At 41.4% G+C, this 20,603-nt stretch overlaps 2 protein-coding genes across 2 annotated transcripts; both read left to right on the forward strand.

The window, feature by feature from the left end:
- Nucleotides 1–15,489: 15,489 nt before the first annotated feature.
- On the forward strand, nt 15,490–17,077 carry LOC137644494 (uncharacterized). Its single transcript, XM_068377467.1, has 4 exons — nt 15,490–15,635; nt 15,942–16,204; nt 16,337–16,501; nt 16,635–17,077. The coding sequence occupies exons 1-4, from the start codon at nt 15,490–15,492 to the stop codon at nt 17,075–17,077; spliced, it is 1,017 nt and encodes a 338-aa protein (XP_068233568.1).
- Nucleotides 17,078–17,227: 150 nt separating this feature from the next.
- LOC137644495 (uncharacterized) lies at nt 17,228–18,670 on the forward strand. The gene has a single exon (XM_068377468.1). The coding sequence runs from the start codon at nt 17,228–17,230 to the stop codon at nt 18,668–18,670; it is 1,443 nt and encodes a 480-aa protein (XP_068233569.1).
- Nucleotides 18,671–20,603: the final 1,933 nt, after the last annotated feature.

Below are 20,603 nucleotides of genomic sequence, written 5' to 3' on the forward strand. Positions count from 1 at the left end.
TTTACTTTCTATTTCTTCTTTCCACTTTTCAGTATCCCACTTTCTGGTTTCCGTTTTTAGTTCTGCCTTGTTCATTCTTCTTATTTGTCTTATGCCTAAACTTAATTCTTCCAAATACTTTGCAGGTTGTTTTCACAATCTTCCTTCTTTTTCTCGAATATCCTGGATAATTATTTTCAGTATTTCCTTCTTTCCATTCAGGGTACGATTTAAGTACTGCAGCTTCCCATCCATCACCCTTGCTTTCATAGAAGATGCACCTATCTCCCCTCTTAGAGTAGTATTAGCTGTGCTTTTTGTGGCACCTAAAATCTTCCTGTATACCCCATTCTCTATTCTTTGTAGTTTCTCTATTTCAGTTTGTTAGATTTTTAACACTGGTTCCATACAAAATAGATGGTAAAGCAATACTTTTGCAGAACGTTTTTCCTATCATTACTTTATTGCAACTTTTCTCTATAACCGAATATGTTAAATTAGCTAATTTTTGTACCTTTTCTATCATTACGCTTTTCTGAGTTTTAAATATATTCCTACTATTGTCTAGCTTTATTCCTAAGTATGTCAAACTTTCTACTACTTTGATTCCCTCTGTTATCTGGCTTTTCTTTCATATTGTAAATCATAATATTACTCTTTTGTTTATTAATTTCTAACCCACATTTTTTTACTAGTTTCTACTAATATCTGGATGTTACGTTTTGCATTATGTATATCATGTGCAATAATTAAGGCATCATCTGCAAAAAAATAAAGATTCTATCTTTATTAATTGATTTCTGAAACCGTTTCCTTCCTCTTCTATTTTCTTCATGACAATATACGTAATCAGTTTAAAAAGTGAAGTTGATCCTGTGTAACCTTGTTTAATTCCACTCGTAACCTCCATTTCTTGTTCTATACCTTCTCCTAAGTTAATACCCGTAGTATCTCCTGGATAAATATTTGCAATTGCACTTATGATTTTGGTGTTAATTTTATATTCTTTTAAAACTTCTATTAATACCTCCCTTTTTACAGAGTCAAATGCTTTACTAAAGTCTATCGCAGTTACTATTAGGGGTTTTTTGTTACTATAGCTCTCTTCCACACAATACTGTAATATAAAGATATTGTCCTCTATCCTGCCTCCACCTGTAAATCCTGCTTGACATTCATTGTCTTCTTCATTCATTCTTATGTGGTCTTCTATTTCCTCTTTCACCATCATCATGAATATTTTATAAGAAATATTTAATAGAGCTATGGGTCTTAGGTCTTTTGCCATTGGCCTTCTTTTCTTTTCAACCATCTTTGTTCTTGACTTCTTCCACATATTGTTTTTTTCTTTTTCGTCCAACTCATTTTGATAACATTTCTGCAAAGTTTCAAGACATATTTTGTTTTTCCTAGTGCCTTATATAGCTCAGGTTTAGGCCATCTTGTCATGTCGCTTTTTTTTCCTTTAATTTTCCCAGGCAATTCTTTACTTTTTCTGTTGTGATTTTTGGATTTTTCATTGGTTTTATTTTCCCCTTTGTTACCATTACAAGGTCATAGTGTTCCCTAAGTACGTCCGGGATATTATATTCATCAATTCTTGTGGTGTCTTCCTGATGCGCTATTTCATTTTCATATTCTATCTGTTTTTTTTTCATTCCAAACAGAGTCTATTTTATTTTCATGCTTACAATATATAGTTTTCCAGTACTTGATTAATTACTTTTGTTTCGTCTTATTTAGCTTATTTCCTTGTTCTCCATAAAGTTGTATAACTTTGCCATGGGCTTTCTGTCTGTTCCTTATTCTATCAATATTCTCCCAGAGTTTTTTATTTTTATCCATTTTTATTTCTTATGTTATCTTTTTTTCAAATATAGTAATTTCTTTCTTTATCATTTCTTGCACTTTCCTCTTTTGATCATATCTCTCTTCTAATACCTTTTTTACTTCGATATTGGATTCATTTCTTTTCTTTCTGTGTAAATCCTTCCTTTCCTTTATACCTTTTCTTATTTCATCGTTCATCCAGGGTTGCTCATGTAACTTTTCTTCATTGAGAACTTTCCTTTTATATACTCTTGCCAATTTTTCTTCTGCAGCCTCTTTTATTATCAGATCCATTCCTTCTATTCTGTCTATTTGTCTATCTTACAATTTCCTCTACTTTTGTTGTATATTCTCTTAAACTATTTTCATCTGTCCTAAAGTATTTTACTTCCTCCCATCTTCCTTTATTAAATTTTTTATTCTGGTCACTCATGAATTCCAGTTCTATAGTGATCAGATTATGATCTGAGATGTCAAAGTTCAATTTTTCATCGTCTATAATCATTGCCCTAAAGTTTTTATACATTTGTTCGTTTACTAGTACGTAGTCTATTACTTTTTTGTTGCAATCTTTCCCAAGTATAAATCCCTTTACATCTTAAATCTCCATTCAATAAGACTAACCCATGGTCATTCATCCAATCGAGAATAATTTCCCCGTTCCTGTCTAAATTCTGATAACCTAAAAATCATACATGGCCGTTGAAATCCCCTAATATCATCAATGCCTCTTCATTTAGATTTTTAATAATTCTTTCACATTCCTGTTTTATTATCTTATCCCTACTTTTGTCGTCTTTGGTATTTCCTGCTGAAAAGTAAACCAACAATAATCTAAATGTATGCTTATAAGCATTACACTTAACATACATCAGGTCTGTACTTTTTGTTTTTATCTTTTCCAATTCTAGAATGTCACTATTTCTATAAAGTATCATCAAACCACCTCCTTTTTTATCATTCATATCCCTCATATTTTCTACTTTTTTAACACCCTTACTTAAATTTAATCTATCTAACTTTTGGTGTTTCTGTCAAGCAAAAAAGTTAATTTCTATTATTTAATTCCTTCTCAACTTCCATCAGTTTTTGTTTTGTTAAGCATTGTATGTTCAACAAGTAAATCTTAGTTTTCTTTTTTGTGTTTATATTTTTCTTCTTTCCTTAAAGTTCTTGTGTGCCTTCCTCATTCTGACGAAAATTTTCCCTTCTGTGCAATTTTCCTTTCTTTATGAACCATCCATCTTCACCATTTTGTCTCTTTGTTTGTAATTCTTCCCTTAAGCGCCTATCTTGCTCTCTCTCTCTCTCGTCGTTAGATCTGGCGCTATAAAGATTCTACTTTCTCTTGTTTCTGGACAATTTCTAAGGTTCTTAGCCTTTCCTATAATCGTCCACTTCTCTTTCACTTTTAATTTTTACTAGTAATGGCCTAGGTTTATTTCTTTGGTTTCTAACATCTTGGCTATCAGTTGGTCTATTACCTATTTCCAACCTACCTAACCTGATTGTTTCCTTTACTTCAACTCCAGTTACCCCTATATTATCTTTGAACAGTTGCTCACACCTATCCTCATACTTTCTTTGTTTTGCCTCTGTGCTTCCTTCTATGCATTCCTCGAAATTATATATTACCAGATTATTTTTCCTCTTTTCCTTTTCCATTATCTCTTTAACCTCTTCTCTAACTTCTTCCCTAAGTGTTCTATTGGCATATTAACTCGTCCTAACTTTGCCGAACCTATCGAGTCCTTTATTTCTATTATTGCGTGTTCCAGTATCTGTAGCCTATCCATTAGCCTATCATTCATCTCCTTCATCTTTTTATACTCAACCTTCATATTCCTATATGATCCCCTACATTCTCTACAAAACCAAGTGAGACTTTTGTTATTCTGTAGCACTTTGTAATCATCCCTGCCAATTTTTACACAACCTTTGTGGAACCAAGACTCGCAGTAGTCACAGGCGATTCCATATTGTTTCTTTGTTACCTCTGTCGCACATGGCACAGTCAGCCGGTTCCCTTTCCATTTCTTCTTCTGATGAGGTTTCTACATCCTCGTTCCTCACCATCTTCACTTTTGGCTTCGTTCCAGCCTTGCTTTTATTATCCATTTTCGATTTTGAGCTCATAACACCTTTAAGTCCTTTTTTGGGCTCAAGCCATGGCGTCCTGATGGAGGGTTCCTTTTTGGTAGCTTCCTTGGGTAAATAACTACTAAGATATTCCCAGAGAATTTAACCACAGGTCATCACAGAATTCTAACTTCTGGAGCGAGTATCCTAAAGGTTTCCCTTTTAAGACATCGTATATCAACAGGGGACGCATGTATTAACGCGCCACATAGCTATCTACACCCCGAACAGAGTTAACCTTCGGTGTGTAAAGGCGTAGAATAGCTGGGAGCCGTTCCACAGCTAATCTCGTCCGTGGCTACTTTTGGTACTCGAGACGTAAACAAACGGGGGCCATTGCTAAATGACGTCACGTCCGTCTCCATCCTTTGTACAGTAGCTCGCCTTACTTAGACGGATTTTCCCTGTGCTCACTTTATCGTCTTGCATCTTTATCATGTCGCTACCTTCGGCCTCGCCTTCTTCTGGAAAGTTGAGTACAAGGTTCCAGTATTGTTTAGTTAAGCTCTGACCGTAAAGTAAATATTACTTTTCGAGATATTTGATGTTTTGTGGCAGAACTGTGCCTCAACCGGACCCGCCATTTTATGGCGTCGTTGTTGTTCTGCATGCCTTATTTAGTTAGCCGCAACAACGCTTCCGGCCTTATTTACTAATCGATAATATTAGTTTATTTAGTCTTCATAGTTAGGAACTTTTATATTGTTTTGACGCTTTTTTACCGGTCATCGATTGACCCCATACCAGTTGGCTGCTATAGCCCCCAGGCCAGAGCGCCTATATCAGTGTTCATGCATGATTTTTATCAGTGTTCCTAGGCTTACTTATGAAGATAGTGGCATTATTTTACAATACTATTGACTGTGATGCAAGTGTTTTCGCCTTCAGGGACCATATAGGGGATAGGTTAGTGTGCCTTCCTAACCTAACCTACATGTAGGACCCCTATATGCTTCCTTCATCCCCCTGCCCTTGGGCATTCCCTCTGTGTAGCCTTGCTCCCCCTACCACGTAAGGGGATCAAGCTCTTATCAGAGTATTTTATCGCCTCTCTGTCCTCCCTAAGGGAATGAACCCCCCTTAGGGTTGCGCCTGAGAGTGAGGAACGGCTAGCCCTTCCTCTATTGCTAGGACCAAGTCTACGACTTTCCTGCGATAGCGATATGTCTTCAATCCTTCCTAGTTCAGGACGTACATCCCTGCTCTAGGTTAGGTTTTGGAGGGGTTAATTCTGTCCCTTGCTGAAACTGTACCCATGCACCGTTTTCAGTCAGGCTGCCTTACCTTAGGTTAGGGAGTGTCCTCCCTTCCTTAGTGGCCGCTCTGGTACAGAACCCCTTCCATGGAAGACCTTTCTCTTCTCCCCTCCCCACCTATCTCTTGTATGGCCTAGCCTATACTTAGGTTAGTCTATACCCATCTGTCCCCTGTCCTACAACTCCTCCTTAGGGTGGAGTGATAGGGCTACCTTGAGCTTCTGTGTACAGTCCGCTCTGGTACATATACCCTTCATAATGTCCTATGGGGTTAGCCACTGGATGTGTTCTGTATGCAGGGGTCTCCCCCCCCCCTTTGGGTGTCCCCTAGCCCTCCCTTGGACTACCCTAGCTCCTGGTCCTCTGCGGCCCCTGCTTCTGGGTGATAGTCAGCCTCTATCATGGGTACACCCACTCAGGGGGATGTCTGGGAGTCCATGACCGGACCCCCTACATCCCTCCCTCTCTCTTTCACCATCCGGGTGCCGGTCCCTTGCCGCCTCCACTGTCGGTGATACCCACCTCCTACCTTGGTGACTCGCTCCATATCCCCTTAGCCGCCAGTCCTCCGTGTGCCGGGGGACTTCCGCCTGCCGCCGGCTTCCAGCCGATGGCTCTCCCCCTTCCTCTTAGCTTGGTCGTCCGCCCGCCGGCCGGCCCCCGGAGTGCCGGCATCCACTGCCGGCAGTCTGGTTCTGCTATAACCATCCTTGTTCCTGTCACCAATCCGGCAACCTCCGGCTGCCGGAGCCGCCGCTCCCTCTGCCGGCGTGCCGCCGCTCCCTCTGCCGGCGTGCCGCCGCTGTGCCGGCGGCGCCACCCTGGTATTACTCTTGACTTTTATATTCTGTCCTAATGCCAGAAACTCTGCTGGAGCGGCCTCCGGCGTGCTGGCGGTCTGCCGGACCCTTCCGGAGGCGTCAAGACGACTTGCACCCCCTTCTACTAGCTATCATCTAATACTGATAGCCCTACACTGCAACCAGATGGCTTGTTTACGTAAATGGATCAGTATCTTAGTACTGTTCTACTGGTAATCATGCTGTCTTCTTGCATTTTACAGATTTCCAGCATGCTGCGTGTATCTTAGCGCGGCTGGTTGCCGGAAGCCGTTACCCTTTGGGATCCTTTAGCCCCCTAATTTGGGACTGAGTGGCCTCAGTCCCAACCTTATCCTTGACAATTCCCATGGAATTCCATCTGCCCTATGGACTTCTACTGGAATTCTATCCTGTGCCTTCGGTCACCTCGGATTGTCCAAGGATGAAGCCTACGGTAACCAGCCGGGCGGGATGCACGGAGTATGTTTCTTTCCTATCTCAATCCTCTGTGCATCACACCCTTTATCAAGTTAAAATTAATGATTAATATTAACTTAGTTTAAGAGCCATTCTTATGACTCCCCCCATACTCATTTTTTCTTCCACAGGAGGAGCAGATGAAGTGTGACTTCGACTTCTGCGCTGTGAAACGCCCGCACTTCTACGGGCATACGGCTTGTAGGACTCACGCCCCTTGTGCTAACAAGAAAGGGGATTTGAAATTCTGGGACCCACTGAACTGTACGGTCTGCCAGGCTCGCCTAGTCGATGCCTTCCATAACCCTCCCTCAGCGGAGGTCAGGGACACTTCTCGGGATAAGCTACGCAAGTGGGTGCGTGGCTTCCAGAAGAATGCCACCGGATCGTACCTGGCCACTGAAGAAATGAGGTCCCTTTTGTTCCCAAAGGCATCCCCTGATTCTGTGGTGCCCAAAGATTTGATCCCCACTGTCCAAATTACGGTGGAACCAGACGTAGTCATGGCCCAGTCCATGCACGAGTGCCACCTGGATTCCGAGAACGACGAACACATGTCGGATATTTCGGAGGGCACGGAGAAGACCTTTATGGCTCAAGGTGCGGAAGATGATGAGGACCAGGTGGAATACGCCGAGTCGGAGCAAGAGGTCGCTCCTCCTTCCATCACCGCCCCTACTCCTACACCGACGGAATTCTCTCCCGTCTACCTCCGCTACCCCGGAACCCATGCCATCCGCCCAAGAAATTTTCCGGATGATCATAGCCATCATGGACGACAGGCTGAAAGAAAATCAGGAGTTCATCAGGTCCATGATAGGATCCAAAGAACCGAAGAAGATCTCGGTTAAGGATCTCCCTGCATGCTCACACGCCAACCCCTGGAGGTATGCTGAGCATATGGTTATCGCGACTGGCAGGATCTTCGTCAGCGACAAGATCGGCACGGTCCCCCTGGAAGACGTGGAGTTCTTCCCAAACTTCGAGGCCTACCCGGACTGTTACGTCCGGCTTCGTTCTGAACCTGCCTCTAAAGAAGAGACCGAACCCAAGGAGGAGATAGTGTTCGATCTCGCGAAGGCCCAGGCTATGCTAGCCAATACATTTAAAAGTAGGGGTTTTACCTGCTCTAAGCTTCCGGCCCTGAGCAAGAAGCACCCTACCTATGTCGCACCCGACGATGCAGTCCTTCCCTTCATGGAAAAGGCCTTCGCTGCGTGCCTCAAGGCTGTGGAAGAGGGAAAAGCCTGCCCTGCACTGGAGGAGTGCAGACCCTTCTCCATAGTGACTCCCCCCGACGCTCGACACTAGAAGGACATCCAGCATACTTTCGTGGTGGGAAAGCTAGATCCTGACGTCGCCGGACGTCAGTTTAACGAAGACCTCCCGAAACTCAACGATCACCTCCTTCGTCGGGAACAAGATACGAAGGAGAGGCTTGCAGCATCCATGTCCCACCAGGTCCAACTCGATATCATGGCCTGTGACATCAGAGTACCAGACCACTACATGGTACTCGCCAAATCCCACATGGCAACCCTGGTGAAGGATATGTACCACTTCATGAAGGCTCGGAGAGCCTGTCGTGAATTCGTGTTCTCAGGTGCCACTGTGAAACACGAACCCCGGAGGCTGATTTCCTCCAACATCTGGGGAAAACACCTCTTTCCTTCTGACCTCGTGAAGGAGATCACCGACAAAGCCGCCACAGAGAATAGGAACCTTCTCCACAAGTGGGGCATGTCAAAAAAGAGGAAATCCTCTCAGGACGACGGACCTCAACCTAAGAGGAAATCCTCCAAACAGAAACCCCAGCAACGTCAACAAAGACGACAGTTTCTGGGACCCGCTACTCCCCAAGTGGCAGCTCAGCCACAGCAGACCTTTCAGCTGGTCACCCAACCGGTCTTGTCACAGTCACCGGTTTTCACCCCTGCTTTCGAGCAACAGACGACTACCTTTCGTCCCAAAGGTAGAGGCTCAAGCAGAGGTGCAGGCAGAGACGCGTCTCGCCGTCCCTCCAGAGGCAGAGGAGGAAAGGGAGCTAGCCGCCGTGGCAGTAAACCCTCGGGACATCAGAAGCAATGAAGTGCTTCCGGTGGGAGGAAGACTCCGCCAATTCCAGGATCATTGGACCTTCGATCCCTGGGCACACAGCATCGTCAAGAAGGGTCTTGGCTGGAGTTGGACTCAACCACCCCCAACCTTCCAGCAATTCTTCCAACAATCAACCCCCCTTCTGGAAGAATATGTCCTAGATCTCTTGAACAAGGTGATAAGGAAGGTAAAGTCCACCAGGTTCCAAGGGAGACTGTTTTGTGTCCCCAAGAAAGACTCCGACAAACTCAGTCATTCTGGACTTATCCCCCCTCAACAAGTTCATAGCGAACGACAAGTTCAAGATGCTGACTCTTCAACAAATAAGGACCCTTCTGCCTCGAGGTTCTTACACGGTCTCCATAGACCTGGCGGATGCCTACTGGCACGTTCCAATGAACCATCACGCTTCCTCCTACCTAGGATTTCGACTCCAAAGGAAAAACTACGCCTTCAGGGCCATGCCCTTCGGCCTCAATGTGGCCCCTCGGATCTTCACAAAACTGGCGGACGCCATAGTACAACAGCTCCGCCTCCGAGACGTCCAGGTGATGGCCTACCTCGACGATTGGCTAGTCTGGGCTCCATCGCCCGAGGATTGTTTAAAATCCTGCAGCAAAGTCACCCAGTACCTAGAACACCTGGGATTCAAGATAAACGTGAAGAAATCTCGCCTCTCTCCAGCTCAGAAGTTCCAATGGTTAGGAATCCAATGGAACCTTCAGTCACACCGCCTTTCCATTCCCCAGAAGAAAAGGAAGGAAATAGCAGGGTCTGTCAAGCGACTACTGAAATCCAAGCGGATCTCAAGACGCCAGCAGGAACGAGTTCTAGGCTCTCTACAGTTCGCCTCAGTAACAAACCCAGTGCTTCGTGCACAGCTAAAGGATGCCGCGGGAGTCTGGAGACGTTCTGCATCCATCGCTCGAAGAGACCTCAAGAGACGGCTCCCAAACAGACTTCGACTTCTCCTCAAGCCGTGGTCGGAAGCAAAGGCCCTGAAAAGGTCCATTCCTCTTCAACACCCACCTCCATCACTCAACATCCACACGGACGCTTCGCTGGAGGGTTGGGGAGGTCACTCCCACCAAAAACAGGCTCAAGGCACATGGTCTCCCCTGTTCAAGACGTTTCACATCAACATCTTGGAGGCCATGGCGGTCCTTCTAACTCTGAAGAAACTCTCCCCGCCTCCCTCGATCCATATTCGTCTAACCCTAGACAACTCGGTGGTAGTTCGATGTCTCAATCGCCAAGGCTCAAGATCGCCCCAGATAAATCAGGTGCTTCTTCCAATCTTCCGTCTGGCAGAGAAGAAGAAATGGCACCTGTCTGCAGTTCACCTACAAGGATTCCGCAATGTGACAGCGGATGCTCTATCTCGGACAAGCCCGATAGTCGGAATGGTCTCTAGACGCAAGATCATTCTCCTTCATCTCTCACCAAGTCCCAGAACTTCAGATCGATCTCTTCGCAACGAGCGACAACAATCAACTTCCTCGGTATGTGGCCCCGTACGAGGACCCCAAGGCAGAAGCAGTGGATGCCATGTCACTGGACTGGAACAGATGGTCCAAGATCTACCTGTTCCCTCCCACCAACCTTCTGCTGAAAGTCCTCTCCAAGCTGAGAACCTTCAAAGGGACAGCGGCCCTAGTGGCTCCCAAGTGGCCCCGGAGCAACTGGTACCCCCTGGTCCTGGAGCTGCAGCCCAAGCTGATCCCTCTCCCGGGCCCAGTTCTCTCCCAACAAGTACAGAAGTCGTCTGTCTTCGCTTCATCATCGAAAATCAAGGACCTTCATCTCATGATTTTCTCTCCCTAGCCGCAAAGAAGAGGTTTGGGATCTCGAAGAAAAGTCTAGACTTCCTCGAGGAATACAAGACCGAATCCACAAGACGGCAATACGAATCATCTTGGAGAAAATGGGTGTCTTTCATCAAGACAAAAAATCCTAAGGAAATCACAATGGATTTCTGCATGTCCTTCTTCATTCACCTTCATGGACAGGGATTAGCAGCCAATACGATTTCGACTTGCAAATCGGCCTTGACTAGACCACTATTGTATGCCTTCCAAATTGATCTGTCCAGCGACATCTTCAATAAACTGCCGAAAGCATGTGCTAGTCTACGCCCAGCACCCCCACCGAAACCGATCTCCTGGTCATTGGACAAGGTGCTCCATTTCGCCTCCAACTTGGATAATGATTCATGCCCTCTCAAGGATCTGACTCAAAAAGTTATATTTCTCTTTGCTCTTGCCTCAGGAGCCCGAGTCAGCGAAATAGTGGCATTGTCAAGAGAAGAGGGTCATATCCTGTTTACTGATTCAGGAGACATTACCCTCTCCCCGGATCAGACGTTTCTCGCCAAAAACGAATTACCCACCAAAAGATAGGGCCCCTGGAGAATATGCCCCCTGAAGGAAGATGCCTCTCTATGCCCAGTGGAGAGCCTCAAGGTCTATCTTCGCAGAACTTCGAACTTTGGTGGAGGCCAACTCTTCAAAGGAGAAACATCGGGCAGCGACCTGTCACTGAAACAACTAAGAGCGAAAATCACCTACTTCATTCGCAGAGCGGATCCCGACAGTACACCCGCCGGTCACGATCCTAGAAAAGTTGCATCGTCTCTGAATTTCTTTGAGTATGGACTTCGAAAGCCTTAAAAGCTTCACAGGCTGGAAGTCCTCGCGTGTTTTCTTCAAACATTATGCGAAACAAGTGCACGAAGTCAAACATTTTGTGGTAGCCGCAGGTAGTGTTATGAAACCTGCACCTAACTGCATAGAACAGCGAGTTACTTGGGACTCTAACTCTTCGGGTGCCTATGTTGACCCTCGAGCGATACATAGTGATGTCGAAAACACTTAGTGCTTTTTTATAACTGTTCTTATCCCAGGTGAAATGTCATAGTCGTCACACAAGTGCCGCATGCCTAAAGCATGATGTGTTTTATTTAAAGACTAACGTTCCTCGAGAACGAGTGCCTACTAATAAATTTGAAATTCCCTTTCAGATTCAAGAGCAAGTCTTTATTACTATGTACATTATAATTTACTGTAAATTAACTTTACTTATTGCTGCTATTCATTTAATTTCTGCAATTGTGAAATAAAATTCCTATTTCATTACTTGTGCGTCTCAATCCGCTCCTACTTACTATGAAATACATGCCTGTCATAGTTTTATCCCCTTCCCTATGGTTCAGGGAGATTTTAAGGTTCTAACCCTTATTATATATTCACTCTTACAATGTAATATTCCAATACGAATACTTACTCTTCATACCCTGGAGACGAAACTAACCTTCTCAGCACACAGTGTCCAACCACCACTTGTCTGCCTTCCAGAATGTTCCGATACGAATGCCAACCATTCAGTCTCGTCTCCAAGTTCTTCAGGTTCTTCTAACAAGGTGAATAGCCCTTCGATAACCACTTTGATCTCGGCATGGCCCGTGGGAACTTCACTGCCAAGGGGGGCAGGAAGATTCTTCCCTACGGTTCTTTTATTAAGATTACTATGCTATATTGTTCAAAGCCCTTGGCACTTACCCAATAGGGGAAAATCTACCACGATACATTGATTCTCTGGTATTCTTCCATCAGGACGCCATGGCTTGAGCCCCAAAAACGGATTTTGAGCGAAGCGAAAAATCTATTTTTGGACCCTCCCTGCTACTTCGTCCAGTTTTTAGGTCCCACCCTGCTCTGCTGTATCATGGTGATCGGCAAGCAACTGGCTTCAGGATGAAGACGGACGTGACGTCATTTAGCAATGGCGCCCGTTTGTTTACGTCTCGAGTACCAAAAGTAGCCACGGACGAGATTAGCTGTGGAACGGCTCCCAGCTATTCTACGCCTTTACACACCGAAGGTTAACTCTGTTCGGGGTGTAGATAGCTATGTGGCGCGTTAATACATGCGTCCCCTGTTGATATACGATGTCTTAAAAGGGAAACCTTTAGGATACTCGCTCCAGAAGTTAGAATTCTGTGATAACCTGTGGTTAAATTCTCTGGGAATATCTTAGTAGTTATTTACCCAAGGAAGCTACCAAAAAGGAACCCTCCATCAGGACGCCATGGCTATCTCACCCAAAAATAGATTTTTCGCTTCGCTCAAAATCCGTTGATTTTCTTCACGTACATCAATGAACACAGGAGCTCACGTGCAACGTTTTTCAACCTTTTTGTGATCCTTTGTGAGAGCGGGAACACACACATGCAATCTTGAGGCAACAATTAGTAAGTGTTGAAATCGATACCATTCACCACACACTAGTAATCAAATTTGGTCCTTCAAACCGGATGGATTCAATCTCGTTTGGTATAATAAGCATTAGTCTTTGTACATCGTACAATTCTCGAAAAAGAAAAGTATTCTTTTTATTAGATTTCGTTTTGATTCACATGGCAACCACGCATTTCTTTTGATATCCCAACGCAGTTGCTTCACGACGGTCCTAGTTAGTATTTGTATGAATCAGGCCGAAAGTGACTGGAAACTTTTTGAGAATAGGTATAATTCGATATTATTGTTAATTTGAGCCTGTAGAGCTCAATTTGTTATCATTTTTTGTTTAATGCATATTATGGCACTCATGGTTGCCAAGTGCAAAAATTGTTCAAACATGTTTGAGAGGTAATTTTCGTGTTTATTAGGCAAGTTGTGATGAAAGTGATCATTGATTTTTTGTTTAACTTAGCAATTTTATTGCTTAATTTTTATTGACAATTTTTCTTGTGTATTTTATTAATCATGTCAACAGAAATGAAACCTGTACAGATTCTTAATCTTTATCGTAGCACTTTAGAGGAAGTGCAGGATTGTGTTGATAATGCATAGTCTTGTTTAAGCAATGCTAGTACCTTAAGGCTACATTTGAGTTAGTTGGTCAAAACCTCAATGGTCAATTGAATTCACTTACAAATCAGTGGGAAACCCTCAAAGTTGTACTTTGTGAGGATGAGGAAAAATTGAAGTCCTTTGGCAGGGAAATTAGACAATGTCATCGTTCGTGTCAGAAAACTTTACAGTGTGTGCTTGATAGAGTAGCTAGTCTGACTTTCAGTACTAATCAGACCCCACCTGCTAATCCGACTGTGGTTACAACTTTACCCACACCCAAATTGCCTGCAATTAAAATTCCCACCTTTGATGGTAAACTTGAAAACTGGTCATCCTTTTGGGATATTTTTGATAGCCTTGTCCATTCAAGGACTGATTTGACAGATGTGGTTAAGTTTGCTACATTGCGAAATTATCTTACTGATCGAGCATTTCGCTCTATTGAAGGTTTGGCTGTTACTAACAGTAATTATGCCATTGCTATAAAAACCCTGAAAGATTCCTTTCATAATACAGATAAGCTTCTTAGTCGGCTCATTTGAGAGATGAATGATTTACCTGTTCCACGTCATTCACATGAACTTTTGGACTTTAAATTAAGTTATGAGAAACTGTTAGCTCAAATAAATCACTTGGAGAGACAAGACACCTCTACTCGTCTTTTCAGAGAGATCATAATCAAGAAGCTTCCTTCAGAAACTTTTAAAATTCTTGCTAATAAGTACAATACTTATCATTTCTCAGTGGAACAAATTTCAGAAGGCTTGACTAAGATAGTTGATTTGATGGAAAGGTGTAAAGAACAACCCCCTTCTGAGCGCAAAACAGAAACCGTTTCGACAAATTCATCAGTGTGATAGTAGTAGTGCTAGCAAGCTTAACAACTCTTCAGTCTGTTTAAACATAAGCAAAATCCTGCTTCAAAAAATGCATCCTCTCAAAATAATCAGAATTCTTTTCAGAGTAATCGGTGTTCATCTCAGAATACCCAGGCTAACATTGCCAAATCTTGTATATTTTGTGAGCAGTCTCACAGTTCTAAATACTGTATTCGCTATCCAAGTCTACAGTCTCGTAGAGAAAGGGTCCGTTCTCTTAATCTATGCTTCTGTTGTTTGAAAAAAGGTCAGAGTAAGTGATTGTCAGGTCAAATTTGAGTGCCGCAATTGCAACGGTAACAATCATCATACCTTTTTGTGTGCAAAATTGTGTAATAACACTGTTGCCAATCTGAGTCAATATGCTAGTACTAACATAGTAAACTTGACACCTCTTAATACAGCTGCCGCTGCTAATACCGGTTGCCTAACTAACTTTAACCCTGCCCATCCTCCTCCTCCTCTTCCACGGGACGGGAGTAATCCTATGGTCAGTGTTGCCAACTCTGCTAGTCCTACTGTTACGACTACTACTTCTTCAGTTAGTGTAGCTTCTTTCACTAATTCATGCTCGGGCAACACTGCTTCTTCTTTGTCAATAACAGCTTTGCCTACTGCTTTTGTTCAAATATCAGGGGGTGGATATCGGGTTCCTACACGTACTTTTTTTGACACTGGGTCACAGCGCACATTCATTCAATCAGATCTTGCTAAACAGCTGAATTTACCTATTGTAGATCGCATTACCCTATCTCTGACACCTTTTGCTAGTCAACCAGTAGAAATTGTGTGTAATATAGTCAAAGTAGTCATTCGTTTTGGGAAATCAAGAATTATTTTGAAAGCAGTTGCTTTTGACAAAGTAAATACTGTAATACGAACTCCTGGCCACATTAATGTTGTAAATTGCCTTAAATCAAAGGGTATTAAGTTAGCTGATGGTCAATTAACCAGTGATGATGTTAACAGATTGGACTTGTTATTGGTGCTGATAATTATCATAAGTTTAGAAAGGGTCAAAGCAAATATGCTGGAGTGAATTTGTTTACTTGTGCTGGTGGTGCAGTTATTTTTGGTCCTGTACCTCAATGGGCGACTCAAGACTATTGTAATAGCAATTGTTACTGTACAGCATGCTGGTTGCGCACGCACTAGCGTAATGCCTATTGAGATAGATCCTCCTCAAATTGAAAATTTATGGAAATTGAACCTGGTTGGCATTGTTGATGAAACTTATTCTCCTGAAGAAAAGTTAGCTGTAGAGAATTTTGAGAGTAATATCATCTGTATTGGAAGTACTATTCTGTAGATTTACCCTTTAAGTCAAATTTACGACCTCCAGTTAATTATCGTAGAGCTTACGGTCAACTTTTTTCATTAGCTCGCTCTTTTCAGAATAATCCTGATTCTTTTTTAAGAGTACAATCAGATTTTTTATAATTTGCAATTAGGATTTATTGAGAAAGTCAATGAGCCAATATTTGGTCACAACTCCTCTACGCATTGTTTTTAATGCCTCATCAAAGCAAACAGTTTCTGATCCTTCATTAAATGATTGTCTTTTGACAGGCCCTAGTTTAACTTCTAAATTGTTTATTTGCTTGTTTTCAGAACTAACCCCTTTGCTGTTATCTCTGACATCAGTAAAGCATTTTTGCGTATAGGCATTAACTTCAATTCTAGAGATTACTGTAGGTTTTTATGGTTTGAAAATTCTAATTTAAACAAAATTGTGACATATAGATTCAAGGTAGTGATGTTTGGAGCTACTTGTAGTCCATTTCTTTTACAGAAAACTATAGTTTATCACCTTGAACATAATTCTGATCCTCTTGCTTCTCAACTGATACCTCATTTTTATGTAGATAATTTTTGTAAGACTTATAGTTGTCTCGATTCAATGCTCAAGGAATATCCTCGCATTAATCAAATTCTTTTGGAAGCAAATATGCCTCTCCAATCATGGATAAGTAACTAAGTGAAATTCAATGACATAATAAATGTAGATGTTACAGAAGTTGAAATAAATGTATTAGGTATTAATTGGAATGTAACACATGATTCTTTGTCAATCAAATCCAGTCAGTATGTGTGTAAGAATGAATGTCTCCATCATCATCTCACTAAGAGACAAGTTGTCTCCATTGTATCATCCATATTTGATCCATTAGGTTTGTTGTCTCCCTTGTGGATTCAAGGTAAACTTTTCATTCAGTCCTTGTGGAAGAAAAAATTTAGTTGGGATGAATCATTACCCAAAAAATAGTCTTGAATTTAAGTCTATTTGTGAGTCTTTGCATCTAGTGTCGACCATCACTTTCCCTCGCTTTGCTATTATTCCTGGTAATTGCCATTTGCATATCTTTGCTGATGCTTCCAAGCAAGCATATGGCTTAGCAGTTTATGTAGTTACCCTTTGTTCAAGCAATTTGCTTTTATCAAAAGCCAGAGTTGCACCAAGACCCAAGCTTTCTATCCCCAAATTAGAACTTACTGCTTTGAACTTAGGTAGTAAAATGGCAAAATCTTTGATGTCAAATTCTGCCTTAGCTTTTCAGTCTTGTACTTTGCGGACTGACAGTGAAGTTGTCCTTCATTGGGTTCATCATAATAAATGCACAGATGTGTATGTCCGCAACAGGGTCAAGGACATTCACGATGGGGAATTTCCCAGTAAATACGTTCCTACCAAGGAGAATCCAGCAGATTTGGTGACATGTGGTGTCTCCTTCAAAACTTCAGAATAGTAGCTTGTGGTTATGTGGTCCAACTTGGCTTGACTCTCCCAGTAAATATCCAATTCAGAGGGAATTTGAGCCTACACTTGTGAATGAAATTTTGGTCGACCCAGGGCTTTGAAGATTGTTCGTAGAATAATTCAATTTTGTAAAAAGCTAATGCCTAACAAACCTATTTTTTGTTTAGATCCTTTAACTGTTCTGTTACGAATGGAACAGCAGTTTCATTATCCTACACTGATTCAGTATTTGTCAACTGCCTCGTGTATTAATGTCCCTCAGGATATAACAAACTTTGCTAATCAGCTTGGGCTACATCTAAACAGCAATGGTGTAGTGTGTTCTAGAGGTCGGTTACAGAACTCTGCATTACGCAGTTCAACCCAAACTCCTATGTTACTACCTCCCAAAAGTCATTTAACCATGTTGATAATTAGGCACTATCACATTAACCATCATCATTCTAGTGTGAATACTGTACTTGTATTGCTTCGTGAAACTTTCTGGTTACCAAAAGCCAGAAAGACCATTAAATATCATCTAGCCAAATGTGTTCTTTGCAGAAAGTTGCGTGCACTAACATTCCCTGTGCCTAATCCTCCTCCTCTCCCCAGTGAGCGAGTTACATTTACACGTCCTTTTGACTGTATTGGTGTTGATTTTACAGGAGCACACAATGTTTATGATGTGAGCTCGAAAAGTTTAAATGACATACCGAGTAAGGCTTACATATGCTTGTTCACTTGCACTTCGTCTTGTGTAATCCATCTTGAACTTGTACGCACACTTTCTACTGTAGATTTCCTGCTTGCTTTGCGCAGGTTTTGTGCTTTGTATTCCACTCCCAGAGTTATTATCTCAGATAATGGCTCTAATTTCAAAGGTTGCAATCAGTTCTTACAACAAATTAAAGATGAGCCTGAAGTGCTTGCACATCTTAACCATTTGAGTATTCAATGGAAGTTCATAACTCCAAGAGCCCCATGGTTTGGGGGGTTTTATGAAAGGTTAATTGGGGTAGTCAAAGGTAGCTTAAGTAAAGCACTTTATCATAAGAGGGTTACATTTGATGAACTTCGTACTGTACTTTGTGAAATTAAAAGTATAGTCAATAACCGCCCTCTTACTTATATTAGTGACTCATGTGAGGAAGAATTTCTTACTCCTAACCAATTGTTGTATGGTAGAAATATAATTATTGCACCTCCTTTAAATAATTTAGCTGATGAGATTCCTTATGGAGAAAATATTGATGTACGAGAACAATATGCTCGTCTATGCAATGTCCTTAAAAAGTTTGAAAGCATTTGGCAGAATGATTATTTAACTTCACTTCGTGAACGCCATTATGGTAATCAATCTTCTAGTGACAATCCTCTTTCATTGTGCGAGAATGATATTGTTTTAGTGAATCTTGAAAATAATCATAAGTTCTTATGGCCTTTAGGTAAAATAACCAGACTGATATTTGGTAGAGACAACACTGTGAGAAGTGTTGAAGTAAGCGTTCATGGGAAATTATATGAACGATCTATCAGTAAGATTGTGCCATTAGAAATTCCTAACCCTGTACTCACTGAAGAGTTAAATAATAAATCCTAGGAGGATTTCAGGCTACCTGAGGTCCCTGTGCCAGATGTTCCTTTAAGACCTCAAAGAAAAGCTGCTAAGAAAGCTGCCTTAAATAGAAAGCAGCTGCTAATTGATGGACAGCTGGGAAATTGTTTTATTATGTAGCATGTATTTTGTGTATTTACCATGTTTTTTATTTGAAATTAGCATAGGAACCATGCTCAATTGATATTTACTTAACTTTTGTTGGGGAGTGTGTTATGAACACTTCCTGTAAGGAAGCTTAGTTTGTCTTCCAACTTGGCTATTTAAATTAAATTGTCATTTTGATGAAAACCCTATATCATTTCCCTTTTTTATCACAAGGAATGCATCTTTTTGTCTGAGTATCAAATCCTTTGTAGAAGATCATTTGTTTTATCTTTTTGCTGTTCTTCGTGATATTTTATATATTTTATTTCCTTAAGATTAATCCTCATTCTATTACATATGTCAAGACTTTAATCTTAAAAGAATTCATAAGAATTATTTGCAAAATAGTTGTGTTTAGAGCGCATGTTCAATACCTGTCCGTTTCTGTTGCATCACTTTCATAAACACACTTAATTTGCTAATCTAATCAAAATTCATAAGTTTTGTATCTGTGTGCATGTTTATTTTATGTAAGCCAACTATGACCGTCCCAGGTGAGCATGGTAGTGAAAAATCTAGATAGGATCATTGATTTAATGTTAAATGTAGGCCTACCCATACGAACGTTTCTATCTCCGAATATTTTCAGATACGTTGCAAACAACAGGGCTCACTCTCGCCCACGAGGACCCATAGAAGACGGATCTGTTGTGATCTGTGTCAAAAAGTTAAGTTGTCCTACCACCCACTTGTTGAGATCTTATTGAAGCCCAGCATACTTGGTGAAGTATACATTATTCTCAACAAACGTGAACTGCTTTGGGTTCTTTTCGTTGCAAAATAAGCCGTCGTCTGTGTAATTTTCATTGCCCTTGTGAATTGGGATCTGTTAACGTGTGAATCATGATCCATATCCTACGATCTTGAACTTGGACACGGAGTGTTTGACAGTGCCTTATAAACTTTGTTTGCTTGTTTAATTTTGGTATCCGTACTGTAGCCAATATATTTTGTTTATTACCATTTGCTATCTATGCTTATTTAAAGTAAATATTCAGTTTCGTTTTGTTATTAAGAAACAAAGTATAGATATTATTTAATTCTCAATCAAGTTTGTTTTCCTTTTTCTTTAAATTTTGTATGGTTACATTAATAAATAATTGTTATGTTTTTGTGCGATTGATTGAATCCATTTATTCATCATTACCTTTATATCTATTATACAGTCCACTTTACTCTTTTATGTATGCGATCTAGCGTGAAATCATTCCCTATCGAATGCTAGGTTGTTGTCTTTTAAGTGTGAGAGTGGGAACACACACATGCAATCTTGAGGCAACAATTAGTAAGTGTTGAAATAGATACCATTCACCACAATAGTTTCACTGGTTCCGAAAATTGCTCTAGATTATCAAGAATTAAGCTCGCATAGACCTATTTCGAATCTATTCTTTATTTCAAAAGTGCTAGAATACGCAATTCTTGAACAAGTAACTAGTCACTAAGAAGAAATAGAAGCTTTGCCAGACAATCAGTCTGCTTACAGAAAATTATACTCGACGGAGTCAGCTATCTGTTCTGTTATAAATGATATGATGGAAATGATGAATGAAAACAAATGTGGTATTTTAATATTACTTGATCTTGGTGCTACCTTTGATACAGTTGTGCATGAGTTGTTACTAAATAATCTATGATCAATCAATACTGAAGATCAAGCTTTTGAATACCTAAAAGACTTCTTGGTTGACAGAAATTACTATGTGCAAATTAGAAACTCTTATTCATCATATGAGCCTTTAAACAGAGAGGTACCTCAGGGGTGTGTACT

This window comes from Palaemon carinicauda, chromosome 7 (assembly GCF_036898095.1).
Source record: "Palaemon carinicauda isolate YSFRI2023 chromosome 7, ASM3689809v2, whole genome shotgun sequence".
NCBI lineage: Eukaryota > Metazoa > Arthropoda > Malacostraca > Decapoda > Palaemonidae > Palaemon > Palaemon carinicauda.

What these genes read in the sequence shown, in the direction of transcription:
- LOC137644494 (XM_068377467.1), top strand. Translation starts at nt 15,490, where the DNA reads ATGCCTATTGAGATAGATCCTCCTCAAATTGAAAATTTATGGAAATTG. An exon ending in TTTTTATGTAGATAATTTTT is followed by an intron (nt 16,205 to 16,336) that starts GTAAGACTTATA and finishes TAATAAATGTAG; the next exon opens with ATGTTACAGAAGTTGAAATA. An exon ending in ATCCATATTTGATCCATTAG is followed by an intron (nt 16,502 to 16,634) that starts GTTTGTTGTCTC and finishes CTTTGCATCTAG; the next exon opens with TGTCGACCATCACTTTCCCT.
- LOC137644495 (XM_068377468.1), top strand. Translation starts at nt 17,228, where the DNA reads ATGCCTAACAAACCTATTTTTTGTTTAGATCCTTTAACTGTTCTGTTA.